Raw genomic sequence first — 15,698 nt, 5'->3', positions numbered from 1 at the left:
AAAAAAAAAAAAAAAAAAAAAAAAAGGGATTTGTAGGGCCGGCCCGGTGGCGCACTGGAGAGTGTGGCGGCGCTCCCGCCGAGGGGTCGGATCCCATGTGGAGACCGGTTCCCGCTCACTGGCTGAGCGAGGCGCGGGGGCAACACTGAGGGTTGCAATCCCGTTGCTGGTCCCCGGTCTGGTACGGGCACAACACTGAGGGTTGCGATCCCGTTACCGGTCAGTAAAAAAGACAAAAAGGAAAAAAAAAAAAAGGGATTTGTAGGGCCGGCCTATGGCTCACTCAGTAGAGTGCGGTGCTGGTAACACCAAGGCCACAGGTTCAGATCCTATATAGGGATGGCCGGTTAGCTCACTAGCTGAGCGTGGTGCTGACAACACCAAGCCAAGGGTTGAGATCCCCTTACCGGTCATCTTTTTTTTTTTTTTTTTTTAAAAAAAAAGGGATTTGTAAGAAATAATAATCAAACTTGATACTTGTGCCTTGATTCTATCCTAGTGTGAACCAACTCTAAAAGATATTTTGGGGAAAATTAAGAAAATTGGCAGTGGAAAACAGTAGGGAATTGTTAGTTTTACGTGTGACAACAGAATTTCTGTTGTGCATTAAAATGCCCAGTTTTTAGAAATGCATTACAAAATATTTAAAGGCAAAACATTACGAAGTCTGTATTGCTTTTTTTTTTTTTTTTAAAGATGACCGATAAGGAGATATTAACCCTTGACTTGGTGTTGGCAGCACCACACTCTCCCAAGTGAGCCAACCGGCCAACCCCATATAGGGATCTAAACCCGTGGCCTTGGTGTTCTCCCAAGTGAGCCACGAGCCGGCCCCTGTTATTACTTTTAAATATTTCAAAAAAAGAATAGAACAAGAGCATGCGTACACGGAAAAATGTGAAGTCTAGGTAATAGATCTATTTATTTATCTGTATGTTGGGAAATTTTTCATAATATCTTGTAAAAAAAAAAAATCATACGGAGATAAATTGGAGGTAGCTCACGACCATTTGCTGAAAGGGGATGACACAGGGTTGGGGCTTCCTCTGGCCCAAACCCAGAGCAAGGCCATGTTTGGAATTCCTAAACACAGAGGGCTGGGGGAGGTGAGGTGCCTGCCCTGGGCACACCCCAAAATTTCCTTCTGATATGGCAATGGGCTCAGAGTACAACCTAAGCCCTTTCTCACAGGATGAAAAAGAGGCCCAGAGAAGGCAAGAGACACATGGCAGAATTCACAAGCTGGCTTCACAAGCTGGGAGGAGCCTTTGGTATCACCTACATCATACACTCAGTCTGTGCACACACACATGCACAGAGGGACACACATGCACATTGACAAGCATATGGACACACACAGGTACACTCAGACATGCAGACATATATAGATATGCATACAAGTACCCACAGGCACACACACAGTCACACATGCACACACACAAATGCATGCAGATACACACACACACACACACACACACACACATGCATCTGACACACAGACACTGCCATGCACACATGCTCATGTCCAGTCATGCAAACACAGACATGCATGTATGCAGATACACACACCAACGCTGACACATATAGATGCACACACCCAGTCTTGCATACATACAGACACACATGCACACCTGGCTGTGAAGATTTGGTGCCGCACACTGGCCTCTGGGCCACAGCAGGTGCTTAGCACACTGGCTGAACTGAAGGGAACTGGTTTATCAGCACCTACTGGGTGCCAAGCTCCTTAGCCCAGGGTCCCATAAAACTGCTCTGTAAGGGCTGGCCTATGGCTCACTCGGGAGAGTGTGGTGCTGATAACACCAAGGCCATGGGTTCGGATCTGTATATAGGGATGGCCGGTTGGCTCACTTGGGAGAGCGTGGTGCTGACAACACCAAGCCAAGGGTTAAGATCCCCTTACCAGTAATCTTAAAAAAAAAAAAAAAAAAAAAACTGCTCTGTAAGTTTGGGCAGCTGAAGGGGAGCCTGGCCCCAGCAGTTGTGGGAGGGGTTTAGAGCACAGATTCTGGGGGGGTCAGGCTCTGCCACTCACTTGCTGCCTGTGCCTGGGATGGGCATGTCTCCCCTCCAAGCCTCAGTTCAATGCTCACATATCTCACTAAGTATTCCTCCTCACCAGCTCTGGTGAAAGGATGTAGATGGCCCGGGGCACAGCACCCAACTCACTGCAGTAGCTTAAAACACGCTAGCTATTGTGGGTGTGAGCAATGAGGAGAGGTTCCCTGACAGAAGTGAAACAGCACAGCCTGGAATAGCCCATTCACCGGCTGGTTGACCCTGGGCAAAAGCTCCCCGCTCCAAGCCTTGGTTTCCTCACCTGTAAAACAGACGTGATAACAGCCCTTAGCCACAGGGACCCTGGCCTATAGCAGGGGATTGGCTATTTGTCTGATCCTTGGTGCTGCACAGGGTGGGCTCTGGGATCAGAGCTGCCCCCGCCCTCACTGCAGCCACATAATGGGCTAGAGGACCGCCCCAGCTCAAGAGAAATCCTGACAGACCACCTAGCCCCACCTGCCATGCCATGGGGTCAGAGGACCTTGATCCCAGCGACAAGCAGTCCAGGGGGGCTCAAAGTTACCTGGCGGGGGATAGCACTGTAACAGTCGCAGGAGCTTCACTGAAAGCCAGGGTGCTGGGACAAAGTAGTAGGTGTAGTCCTGAAGGTCAGTAGAGGCCGAGGAGACAATCTGGGGGGCAGAAGAGGGGTGAGGAATGGGTGGGGGCACGGGCCAGGGCGGGAGGGGGAATGTCCGCCCACGTGTCAGGGCAGAGCAAACACTGCTCCCAAGGGGGGTGCTGTTAGTGTGACAGTTTTACAGGGCAGGAAACCGAAGCTCAGGAAGGGAGTGAGGAAGCCTCAGGCACACAGTACGAGAGGGTGGAACAGGGACTAAACCTGGGGCTGGATGATTTTCCCAAGTGATGCTGGTGACAGGTGGGCAGGAAAAGTCTCTGCTGATTCCCTTCTCTGTAACAGTCCTCAGACCAGACCAGCTCCTCACTCTGACTCTGAGCCTCCCAATGCCCCAGCTACCTCCTTTAGAGCACACATCACACTGGCATGCCGGAGGTTGTTTCCTTGTCACTCTGCCCCAAGACTGAAAGCTAAGCAGGGCCAGGAATTGGGTCTGACCCTTTTGTGGGTCCCTAGGCCTAATACAAGGTCAGACAGGAGAAAGGTTCAGGGAAGAGGTGGGGATCAAAAGATCATGTGACTTTTTTCCTCATGGCAAACTCCTACTAAACCTTGAAAACCTTTTCTTCAGAAAGCACTTCCACAATGCTCTGTGCCACCTCCATGATAGTACGTGTCCCCGCTCCTACTGTCACTGTCTGTGTCTCCCTCACCAGCCTGGTGCATGGGAGGACTCAGATGTGTGGTGAATGAATGAAACATTGACAGAATGAATGAACTGATGTGTTCTCTTTACTTGAGAATCCAGGCCTCTTCCCCCATGCCCAGGAAACACTTTATGTACTCTAAGTCTCAACTCGGGGATCATCTCCCCCAGGAAGTCTTCCTGGACTCCCAGCCTGGGTTAAGTTCCTCCTATGGGTGCCTACAATGCCCTATGCTACCTCCATTATAGCACAAACCTCCCCTTTTAAGATAATCTGTGGCTGAGTCACCTCCCCTTCTGTATGCCCCTCCACTAAGCAGGACAGGGAGCTCCCTGAGGGCACAGCTCAGGTCTGATTCATCAGTGTCCCTGGTGTCACCCCACACAGAACATGGCACCGAGGAAGCCTCAGGGGATGTTCCCAGGACAGGAGCAAAGGGGATGGACAGACAGAAGGAAAGAGTGAAGGGAAGATATATAGGAAAGAGAGGAACGGGGCGCAAATGTAGAAAAAAGAAAGGGAGAAAGAGATTGGAGGGATCCAGAGGGCAGCTCTTGCTTCCAGGGTGCTTCTAAGCACTTTATATATGGCAGCTTTATTCATAGCAGCTATGATGTGAGGTGGGTACTAGTATCATCACCATTGAACAGATGGGGCAACTGAGGCCCAGAAAGGAAAAGCCACTTGCCCACAGCCACCCAGAATGAAACGGCTGAGCCAGGATGAACCTAGCTCAGAGCCTGAGTTTGTTACCACTAGACTGGGCTCCCTCTTATGGAGAGGAAGAGGGGACCAGAAAGGTGTCAGAGGGCACAGGGAAACCAGTGCCACTTCCTGCAGCCAGCACCAAGACAACACCCACCCGGCTTAGGCGAGACACAGCCAGGGAGATGCATGTCTTGAAGTCGTCTGGGTTCTTCTTGCAGAGACAGGTGATGAGGCTGACGGCAGCCGTGACCACACCCTGCAGGGGGCAGATGAGCAAATGGTCAGGACCCTGGGGGGAGGGTCTGACTGGGGACGAGTGTCCAGGCTGAGGATCTGAGGGCAGAGATCAGAAGGGGGGAGGGGTGTGTGAAATCTGGAGGATGGAGTTTGAAGGGGTGAGCTTGGGTGTGCACACGTGTCACTGTGTGTGTTTAAGGGGTGGGGGAAGGAGGCAACGGGGCCTTGGGGACCACAGCCAGCACTGACGGGGTGTGTGGGGTGCCCCTGGGAGGGCCCCAGGCAACTGGATGAGGAGTGATGGGTGCTCAGGGACTATAGAGGGGTTGGGAGTATTGGGGGTGGGACAGAGGTTGGGGTCTCTATGCTGTCTGGCAGGTTACGGGAGTTGTTGGGGGAATCTCTGGATGTCAGAAACAGAGGCTGGAATTTTCTGAGGAACTGGATTGGTGATGGGTGTTGGGTTCACTCAACAGGATCCCTGGGCAGCCAGGTGGGTGTCAGGGATGGAGGTGTGAGGGTTTCTGGACAGTTGGTTAGGTAACAAGTACTGGGGACACTGGATCAGGATGCCTGAGTGCTGGAGGGGCATCAAGGCAGAGGGGGGTCTCTGGGCAGCTGGATGGGGGGAGGTCTTGGGGGCACGGGACCTCACCATGTGCTGGTCATTGAGCAGGTGCACCACACGGGCTGTCCACTCGCCCATGGGCACCAGGTCAGGTGAGGCCTTGTAGAGCCGCAGCAGGCACAGAGCTGCACTCTGCTTCACGCTGTCCATGCTGTCCCTGTGGGGATGTAATGGGGAGAGGGGGACCGATGGAGTCAGTGCAGCCCCAGCTCCGTACTCTCTCCCCTCCTCTCTAGCTCCTCCCAGGAAGGGTGCCATGTGGCTACCAAGAGGTACAGAGAGCCAGACAGACGCAGGATCCAATCTGGTGCTGTCCTCACCACCCAACAGGACTTAGTTTCTTCATCTGCAAAATGGGTTGCATCTGGGTCACCTCATGGGGTTACTAGCAGGGCTAAGCAAAATATCAGGTCTGGCTCTGCACCTTCCTTCATTCCCCAAACATTTAGGGCACCAGGCAATGCTATGGGCAAACTGGTCCAAACGTTTGTCCTCACAGAGCTCACATTCTAGCCAGGGCAGCCAACTTCCATGCAAAACACACACGCCAGATCCTGCCGGGGTTCAGTGCTCTAAAGCAAACAGAGGAAAGTATAAGCACAGAGTCCCAGGGATGCTATTTTCAAGGACGGTCTCTCTGATAAGGTGTCAGGTGAACAGAGAACCAACTAACTTAATGAGGAAAGACTGAAAGCCTCTGCGACAGAACGGCCCAGGCAGAGGTACCAGCCCAGGCAGAAGTAACGGCCTGAGCTGAGGCCCCGAGGCAGGAGGGGGCCTGTGCACGGGAGGAGCGGCGACGGGGCCTGGGTGGCTGCAGACAGGACAGGCCTTGAGAACAGGGGAGCTGCCCAGAGCTGTCAAGACCAGCCGAACTGTGGCCTCTCGGTAAAGGGTTTCCCAGAAAGGACCCAACAGACAGCATAGGGCTGTGAAAGTTGACAGAATCAAAATAACAAAAAAGAAATAAAGCCGGGAGTCTGAACAGGGAGGGCCCTCAAGCACACATGCCAATGATAAGAACCATTACAAAGACTCTGACGCACATATGCCTATAACAAAAACTTTTGCCAAGGACATTTCTTTTTTTTTTTTTTTTTCCTTTTTTTTTTTTTTTGTGGCCTCTCGGTAAAGGGTTTCCCAGAAAGGACCCAACAGACAGCATAGGGCTGTGAAAGTCGACAGAATCAAAATAACAAAAAAGAAATAAAGCCGGGAGTCTGAACAGGGAGGGCCCTCAAGCACACATGCCAATGATAAGAACCATTACAAAGACTCTGACGCACATATGCCTATAACAAAAACTTTTGCCAAGGACATTTCTTTTTTTTTTTTTTTTCCTTTTTGTCTTTTTTCGTGACCCGCAACGGATCGCAACCCTCAGTGTCGCACCCGTACCGGACCGGGACCAGCAACGGGATCCCAACCCTCGGCGTCGCGCCTGTACCTCGCTCAGCCAATGAGCGGGAACCGGTCTGTATGTGGGATCCAAACGCTTCCCAAGCGGCGCACTGTAGCAGTGCGCCACCGGGCCAGCCCTGCCAAGGACATTTCAAATAGCCACTCACTACATGAGTCACAAGGACAGCTAGCTGGATGTATAACAACACTTGCTTGGCACTGTCTCCATTAATGAACTGGCATCGACTCCTGTGATAAGCTCCTGTAACCAATGTTCTCTTTGTTTCAAAACAAATTAAGCGTGCTTTTCTCTTTTGCCTTTAAAACCCTTTGTCTTCCTCTGCCTCCTTGAATACCATAGTCTACTATGGGATTATTTTCCCACTGCAATGTTCTATTCCCAATTAAACATTATTCTTTTAGAGAACCTCTCTCTGTTATTTGGGTTGACAGGGCATGGGAGAATGTCCTAAGAGGGAAGACCCCCACAAGCCAAAGGCCGAGTATGGCACTTCACTGCATACGCAGGAGAAGCACAAACTGCAGTTATGCAGCGGCTGTTTCCTGCCATCAGCCGAGCAGATATTCGCAGGACAGATGTCGTGTTGGCAAGGCTGGGGAGATGGGAACCCTGGTGTGCTGTGGCTGCAGCTGGAGATGGGGACAGGCCCTCTGAAGAGGAACTGGGCCACCTCTGGTAAGGTTGCCACTGTGTGTGATGCAGACCAAGACCAGCAGTTCCACTCGTGGACACCCACCCTGGGGAAATGTCTACCGCCTGATGGTCATCGGGTTAAAACTAGAAACCAGCAACAGGGCTGTCCACAGATGCTCCACTGATGGTGGTATTTTCGCCATCATATCATAGCTCACATCTCCCAAGACCGTGCTCTGAGCCAGGCTCTGTTCTTAAGTGCTTCTGTGTATTAACTCATTTAATCCTCAGCAAATCCCTCTAAGGAGATGGATCCTATTACCATCTCCATTTATAGATAAGGAAACCTCCGGTCAAAAACAAAACGAAGGAATAAGAGCTATTTATCAAGTTGGTTAAGTGAAACAGAGACTGTAATACCATTTAGGTAAAGTTTAAAACTATATAATATAGGGATGAATACCCAGGTATAAAAGGACAAAAACAAACGTGGGACTAAAAACCACCAAATCAGGGGACCAGGGAGGAAGGAAAGGAAGATCAAGAGATCATATGAGGGGCCGGCCCGTGGCTCACTCGGGAGAGTGCGGTGCTGATAACACCAAGTCAAGGGTTGAGATCCCCTTACCGGTCATCTTTAAAAAAAAAAAAAGAAAGAGAGAGAGAGAGAGAGAGATCATATGGGGAACACACGAGGAAAATTCAACTGGAACTGTTATCTCTTTTTAAAAAGGTGTGATACCATATGACAGCAGTTCCACTCCTAGGCATCTACCCAGGAGAAGTGAAAACAAAGTTCACACAAATGAGTACATTATCCATAATTGCCAAAAGGCAGAACCTTTTTGATGAATGGATGAACAAAATGTGTTCTATCCACACAGTGGAATACTATTTGGCCATAAAAAAGGAATGAAGTACTGACACACGCTGCAACATAGATGAACCTGGAAAACATTGAACTGAGTGAAGGAAGCCAGACACAGAAGGCCACATTCTGTACGATTCTATTTACATACAATGTTCACAACAGGCAAATCCACAGAGACAGAGAGCAGACAGGTGGTGGCCAGAACTGTGGGAAGGAGAAAATGAGGAGTGGCTGCGAATGGATAGGAGGTCTCTTTTTGGGGTGATGAGAATGTTCTAGAGTTAGATAGTAGTGGTAGCTACACAATATCATACTAAAAACCACTGAACTGTACACTTAAAAACAGTTTAAATGGGCCGGCCCGTGGCTCACTCGGGAGAGTGCGGTGCTGATAACACCAACGCCCCGGGTTCGGATCCCATATAGGGATGGCCGGTTTGCTCACTGGCTGAGCGTGGTGCTGACAACACCAAGTCAAGGGTTAAGATCCCCTTACCGGTCATCTTTTAAACAGTTTAAATGGTAAATTTTATCTCAGTTAAAAAAAAAAGTCTACCTACAAAAAAAAAGTTCTTCTGTGCCCTAGTCTCTGCCAAGGCCAAGTTTCCAGTGTGGAGAGCAAGACCAGCCTAGAGTGTCAGACAACCCCACCCGGGCTCCTTGACCCTGGCAGGGCACCACCTCCTCAGCATCCATTCCCTTGTGTGAAATGCGGACAATGTCACCGGTGCCCATGCGTGTCTGCCACACTGGCCTCCTTCTTGGTCCTTAGAAGCACCCAGTTCCTCCCTCCTCAGGGTAGCTGGCAACCTCTGTCTCCCCCAAGCTGATGCTGACTCTCTGCCCTCATCTTAAGTAACTGCTGGCAGCATTCGTCATGACTAGCCACTCCCTCCTCCAGGTTCTCAGTGTTCTGAGTCATGGCCCAGTCTTCATTTTCCTCCCACAGCCCTGATCACGCCTCCCATCCCCCTGCCAGAGTGTGACACGCTGGGCCACCCAGGGCTCAGCCTTTGGAACACTTCTTTTCCCTGTTCATATCCTCCCTGAGGGACTTCATCTAGTCTGTGACTTTAATTGCCATCTATCCCTGTGCTGCCCCCAGCCACGTGTGGCTACTGAGCACTTGAACTGTGGCGAGTCCAAACTGAGACGTAAGAGAAAATTTTAGAACAAATTAATTTTTAAAAAATTGAGATGCAATACAAATTGCATGCCAGATTTCAAAGACTTAGAACCAAACAACAATGTCAAATGAAATAGCTCATGAATAATTTTCATGGTGATTCTGGATGGATTGGGTTAAATTAAAATATTAAATACAGTTGGCCCTGGGTATCTGTGGGTTACACATCCACAGCCAAAAATATTCAGAAAAGGAAAACAATAACAACAAATAACAATACAATAATAAACATAATACAAATTAAAAAAATTCTAGATAACCACTATTTACATAGCATTTATATTGTATTAGATATTAGAGATGATTTAAAGTATAAGGGAAGATTGCGTAGGTTATATGCAAATACCATGCCATTTTGAGCATCTGTGGATTTGGGTATCCTCAGGGGTCCTAGAACCAATCCTCTGCAGATACTGAGGGACAGCTATACTAGAAAAGTGAAAAGTACATATGTGGCTTGCATTCCACCATTATTGGACAGTGCCGATCTCTCAGATCTCTCTCCCTCTGGCCCAGATTCCCTACCTGGTCCAATTGCCTACCTGCCATCTCTACTTAGATAATAAGCATCTCAAATCCAACGTGGCCAGGCCCAACTCTGGTCCTGCCTTCCCCTCCCTGGTTCTCGCCCAGTCTTCGCCTGCCTGTTTAATTTCACTCTCTTTCTTGCACACCACATGTAATCCATCCCGTCAGCTTTACTTCTAAAACATTCCTCTCATATAATCACCTCTGCTGCTACAACTCTGTCCAAGCCAGCTCTCACGATGGCAACAGATGCCTCAGTGGCCTCGCTGTTTCTGCCTTCCCCCTCCCGCCCCCCCACAGTATAGACTTCTGCTTATGATTTCTTGGGCTACTTGAAGCCAGACATTGGCCTCTTTCATTAGTCCTGGAATATTCTCAGCCATTGTCTCTTCAAACTGTGCCTCTGTCACATACTGTCCCTTCTCTCTTTCTAGGACTCCAAATAGTGTGATGTTCAACTTTCTCTGGCTTCTACGACTTTTAGCATATCTTTGTAAAATCTTCACCTCTTGGCTTCTCTGGGCTGCATTCTGATTACTTTCTTCAGCTCTACTGCCCGCTCACTAGTTCTTTCTTTGGCTGAATCCACTCTGCTGTTAAACCAGATCACTTAATTTTTGATAATTTCAATTATACTTTCCATTTCTTTTTCAAATCTGCTTGCACTTTATTCCTATTTTAATTTACTTATTTATTTATACAATTTATTAATCCTCTTGTGAAAAAATCATATAATTATCACAGACGAAGTCACTGCAGAAACTTTACTCCTCCTGCTTTTTGCCGGCACCAACACTGGCCTTTGAGTCCCCCTGACTTTCTTCCTTCTGGTCTTGTGTTCCTTTCGTTGTTTCCTTGAGGTCTGTTTCTTCTCATACAGGCCATGTCTTCTGAGTCTACGTCTGGGTTCATTTTCCTTTGCATAATCCAAGGAATCGTAAATCACTCCAAAGCCAGTTGTCTTGCCACCATCGAAATGGGTTCTGAAGCCAAATACAAAGATGATAACTGGTGTGGTCTTGTACATTGTGGCTAGTTTTCCCAAATTTCTGTCTCAGGTGCTGTTGCCTTCCCGGGGTGAAGACGGTCAATGACCATTTGTTTCCTCTGAGGTGGTCAGTTGGTCATGAACTTCCTGGTCCGGATAGTTACTGTGTCATTCATCACGGCGGCTGATCTCGGAAAGCCAGAGAGGAAAAGAGCTACTCCTATTTTTAAATTGTTCCCTCGGGCCGGCCCGTGGCTCACTCGGTAGAGTGCGGTGCTAATAACACCAAGGCCCCGGGTTCGGATCCCACATAGGGATGGCCGGTTTGCTCACTGGCTGAGCGTGGTGCTGACAACACCAAGCCAAGTGTTAAGATCCCCTTACCGGTCATCTTTTAAAAAAATAAATAAATAAATAAAATAAATAAATAAAATAAATTGTTCCCTCATTTCTTGAAACATATTAAACATACTTATTTTACATTCTCTATGATAATTCCACTTCCAATTTTATTTATTTATTTATTTTTTATTAATTTTTTTCTTTAAAAAGATGACCGGTAGGGCCGGCCCGTGGCTCACTCAGGAGAGTGCGGTGCTGATAACACCAAGGCCCCAGGTTCGGATCCCATACAGGGACGGCCGGTTAGCTCACTGGGTGAGCGTGGTGCTGACAACACCAAGTCAAGGGTTGAGATCCCCTTACCGATCTTTTTTTTTTTTTTTTTTTAAAGATGACCGGTAAGGGGATCCTAACCCGTGACTTGGTGTTGTCAGCACCATGCTCAGCCAGTGAGCCACGGGCCGGCCCACGTTTAGTGATTTTTGACTGTGAGCTACTCATGTAACTTGGAGCCTCATCTGTGTAAATCATTGAGGCCTGTGAGGAAAATGGGTTTCTCCAGAAAAGACTTGTGTTTGCTTCTGTCAGGCACTGGGGTACTATTAGTCTGCATCAGTTTAAACTAAAGGTTGACTTAAGGATTTGGGGGCTACCCAGGTAAGGTAAAATCAGGCTGAAAACCAGTCTGAGGGCTATTCTGTGCCAAGGTTTGAGACAGGTAATTTTGTTTATAGTCCCTAAGGGGGGTTATTTCTAGGTCACCCTCACTTTGAAGTGTGGCCTTCTGGAGCCTCTCCCTGGACAAGCTTTGTCTTCTGTTCACAGAGAATGCAGGGCCCCAAAACCAATATACAGGTTCATACGGCTCAGCCAATGCCTTCTAAGCAAACTCTGGCTCTGGCCCTCTGTTCATCTCCCTGGGTGCCAGAATTCTCTTAGCTTGTGGCCTGGATGCTCCTTATTTTCTGGCTAGTTCATGAGTCCATTAAAGAATATCTTCTGTCCTCTCTTATCCGGCCTTGATAGTCGGTTTCAGCAAGAATGTCAGTCGGGTTCCTAGACCACCACATCGACAGAAACAGAAGTTCTACCTGTGCCCTCACCAGGCACAGGGATCTTTTTAAAATACAAAGGCAATCATACCATCCATCTGCTTAAGACACACCAATCACCTCCCATTTCTTTCTTTCTTTTTTTATTCTGGCAACTGGCCAGCCCTCACCTCCCATTTTAATCAGAATAATATCCAAACTCCCCTAACTCTGTCTCATGTTCACTGTACTCCAGCCACAGAGAAGTGTACGTGGAAAACTTATGCCCGCTTCAGGGCCTCTGCAGCTGCTGGTCCTTTTGTTTGGGATGCTCTTTCTCCAGCATCTTGGAATGACTATCTTCTCATCATTCCAGTCTCAAATTACACATCACCTCCTTGGAGAGACCCTACCTGACTAGTCTTATTTAAGTAGCTGCCCCTTACTCTCCCTGCTGTCCTGTTTTATCTCCCCACACCCTGTTTTATTTTCTTCAGAGCATTTGTCACTGCCGGAACTCGTCTCACTTCTTTACCTATGTGTTTACTGCTTGTGCCCCACACTAGATGTGAGCTCCTCCAGGGTGGTCATGACAGGGTCCCTGCTGCTCTCTACTGCTTCACGTGCCCAGAACAGTGCCTGGTACATTGCAGATGCTCAAGAAAGATCTGCTGAATGACTTCCTGCCTCAGGATGATTATATGCGCTGACCCCGCTGCCCTTCGTGCTTTTCCCCTTTCCATGGCTAAATACTTCTCCTTGTCCAGGTCTCGGCCTGATGCCACTTCCTCCAGGAAGCCCTCTTGGATACGCCATGCTAGGTCAGGCACCCTTATTAAATACCCTTACAGGCCCCTGTGGCACATAGCATAGTTCGGAGAGAAGAATTCTACATTTCATCCTGCAGTTATTCCATCAACTTTTATCTCCCACTCTGGACCATGAACGCTGGGAGGGTCATGATCATGTCCATCTCTGGTCATGGCGATATCCCCAGCAATCAGCATAGTGCCTGGCACATAGTAGGTGCTCAATAAATGTTTGTTGAATGAATGGAGAAGATGCAGAAATTCTGGAGGCCTGTCACCTCTTTTACACTAGGTGTTAAAGTTCTGCATATCAGAGAGACATCCCACTGGCTTTGACAGGAAGCTGCCTCGCATCATCAAGTCAGCTTGGTGAGATGATAAGAGATAACCATGGAGCTGCCACTGGAACCACTGAGGTCCCATGCCCTGCACAACTGGGAGACCTTGGGTAGGTGACACAACTCTCTGTGCCTCAAACACAGCTGGGCCTTGTCTCCCACATTCCCCCTGCTCCCAGGTCCCCAGTGCCTCACCCAGCCACCAGGATGCGGGGGATGTCGGCAGCAAAGGCCTCGCCCATCTCGCGGCTGCCCACGTTGGCGATGCAGTGCAGGGCCAGGCACATGAAGGTGGGGTTGCGGCTGGCCAGGTCGTTCTTGATAGCGTTGTTGATAAGTCGGATCAACTCAGAGTTCGAGTTGACCAGCACAGAGATGAACAGGTAACCCTGGTAGGAAGGGAGGTGGATGGCTGGGAGCCTTGTGGCTGAGTGGCCCAAGACCCTATCCCTAAGACCCTGGAGTGTGTACTTCCAGTGCCCTCCTCCCTCAGACCCAGGAGTCCAGGCCTCCGTCCCCTTTTCCCATACTCACTATCTGCTTCTCTGTGTACTTATTGGAGCTAAGCAGGTTCACGGCCTCCATATGCCCAAAGTCAATGTCATGGCCAAGGAGGAAGATGAAGAGCAGTTTACACACATATTTTTTCTTACTGTAGCCATCCAAAGCTTTGTCCCCTAGGGCCAGAGGAAGGAGGAAAGGGAAGACAAAAATGAGGATCACATGTTCAAGTACCAGGAGTCCAGCTCCCTCCTCCCTCAGACCCAGGAGTCTGAGCCCCCAGCCTACCTTTGAACTTGGAACGGATGTTGGCCAGTTCCTTGTTGATTCTCTTAATCTCTGCCTCCTTGCTCTTACCTGGGGAGAGAAGGCAGGACAGCTGATAAGGGGGTTGGAGAGTTTAGCCACCTGCCCTCACTTTCCTTGGCACAGCTCCACGCAGCTCGAAGGGCAGATTCTCTTCACCCTGGGGTCCAGGGGCTTAGGGCAGGCATGAACCCCATCTCCAGCTGGGAGCTTAAGAGAGGCGAACCACTGCTCACTGAACTCCGCAGCCCAGAGGAGAAGCCCAGCACTCACTTCTGGGCTATTCCCAACTTCTTCCCTCCCTTTTCCCACTGTGGCCCCTGAACTGTGGGGATCCTCAGGGATCCCTAGTGGCCTCAGGGCCCTGGATGCCTTCCCTAACAGCTTCTCTCCCAGCCCCCAGCACTGGCCTGGCCTCCAGTAGCCCATAAGTAGACGAATGAATGAATGAAGAGTTTGGTGGCCTCCCGGCTGTCTCGAGGACCCTCACCCACACCACTGAACTCAGTGTCTCCTCTCCCCACTCTAAGTCCCATGACGGTTCCACTGTCCACCTAGACATCAGGTCAGACCCTGGGGTGCTATGCCTGCTACTTCCTTCCCCGTCTTCCACAGCCCCTCCATCTCCTTGGCCATGGACTTCTCCTTTCCCACCAGGCCCGCTCCCCACCTCTTCCTGTCTCCCGGCTGCAAACCTCTCCCCAATTTGTCTGTCTGGCACCTCTGACAAGACCCGCTTGGGGAATGATTCCAGTAAGTCTCTGCTGGCCCCAAAGAACAGGTTCTGAGCTTTCTCTGTGCTCAGCACCCCCTTCAGAGCACAGTCCAACTGGATGGTGATGGTCTTGGCCGCCCTCACTGCTAGCTCTGTCCCCCTTGAATTCCCCAATTCCCCTCTCACCAGACTTCACCATCTTACTCTTGACAGGCTCCACCATTCACTCAGCTCCTCTGAACAGCCCCTGGGCCTCTTCACCCCCTCACTCAAGCCATCACCTTACCCTCTTGGCTCACCCTTCAGAAAGTGTTCCCAAACACCTTCACCATGACCACCTTGACCAGACCCCATGCTCACTATCCCAGATCACTGCAGCAGCCTCCTCTCTGGCCTCCCTACCTCCCTCTTGTCTCCATATGCTGGGCTCTTTTTTTTTTTTTTTTGGTGGCTGCCCTGTACAGGGATCCAAACCTGTGACCTTAGTGTTGTAAATCTGTTCTCTAACCAACTGAGCTAACCAGCCAGCTCCATATGCTGGGCTCTTGTGACGCCAGCTGGGGAACACCACCCAGGTCCACTAAGCCCTCTGGCCCTGCCCTGGCCACCCCACCAGTGTCACCTCTCATCAACTTGCTTTGCGTCCAGGCCCCACTGGCCTCCACTCAGTTCTGGGGACACTCCACACTCCTTCCTGCCTCAAGGGCCTTTGCATGTGCTGTGCCCTCTGCCAGCGTCCACCTTCCCTGTTATCTTCCCACCATCTGGGTCTTGGCTCCTGCCACCTCCTCCCAGAAGTCTTTTCTTGACCACTTCTTTAAACTGAATTCCTCGTTATTCTGCTTCTAGCATTAAAAAGAAAGTTCTAGGGCCAGCCTGTGGCTCACTCGGGAGAGTGCGGTGCTGATAACACCAAGGCCCCGGGTTCGGATCCCATATAGGGATGGCCGGTTAGCTCACTTGGGAGAGTGTGGTGCTGACAATACCAAGTCAAGGGGTAAGATCCCCTTACCCGTCATCTTTTAAAAAAATAAATAACTAAATAAATAAAAATAAAAAGATGACCGGTAAGGGGATCTTAACCCTTG

At 49.7% G+C, this 15,698-nt stretch overlaps 1 protein-coding gene across 2 annotated transcripts in view; it reads right to left on the bottom strand.

Moving 5' to 3' along the window:
• Positions 1 to 15,698, bottom strand: part of AP2A1 (adaptor-related protein complex 2, alpha 1 subunit) — a 36,904-nt gene that overhangs the window by 9,330 nt on the left and 11,876 nt on the right. For both annotated transcript variants that reach the window (XM_008590905.1, XM_008590906.1), the window contains exons 2-7: positions 13,878 to 13,946; positions 13,623 to 13,765; positions 13,284 to 13,477; positions 4,967 to 5,096; positions 4,229 to 4,330; positions 2,603 to 2,711 (exon numbers count right to left, since the gene is read on the bottom strand). In XM_008590905.1, coding sequence (XP_008589127.1) covers positions 2,603 to 2,711; positions 4,229 to 4,330; positions 4,967 to 5,096; positions 13,284 to 13,477; positions 13,623 to 13,765; positions 13,878 to 13,946 — 747 coding nt within the window. The remainder of the gene's footprint in view (positions 1 to 2,602; positions 2,712 to 4,228; positions 4,331 to 4,966; positions 5,097 to 13,283; positions 13,478 to 13,622; positions 13,766 to 13,877; positions 13,947 to 15,698) is intronic.

This window comes from Galeopterus variegatus, unplaced genomic scaffold, assembly GCF_000696425.1.
Source record: "Galeopterus variegatus unplaced genomic scaffold, G_variegatus-3.0.2 Scaffold6449, whole genome shotgun sequence".
Lineage (NCBI taxonomy): Eukaryota > Metazoa > Chordata > Mammalia > Dermoptera > Cynocephalidae > Galeopterus > Galeopterus variegatus.
This window is presented reverse-complemented; position numbering and strand designations above follow the sequence as displayed.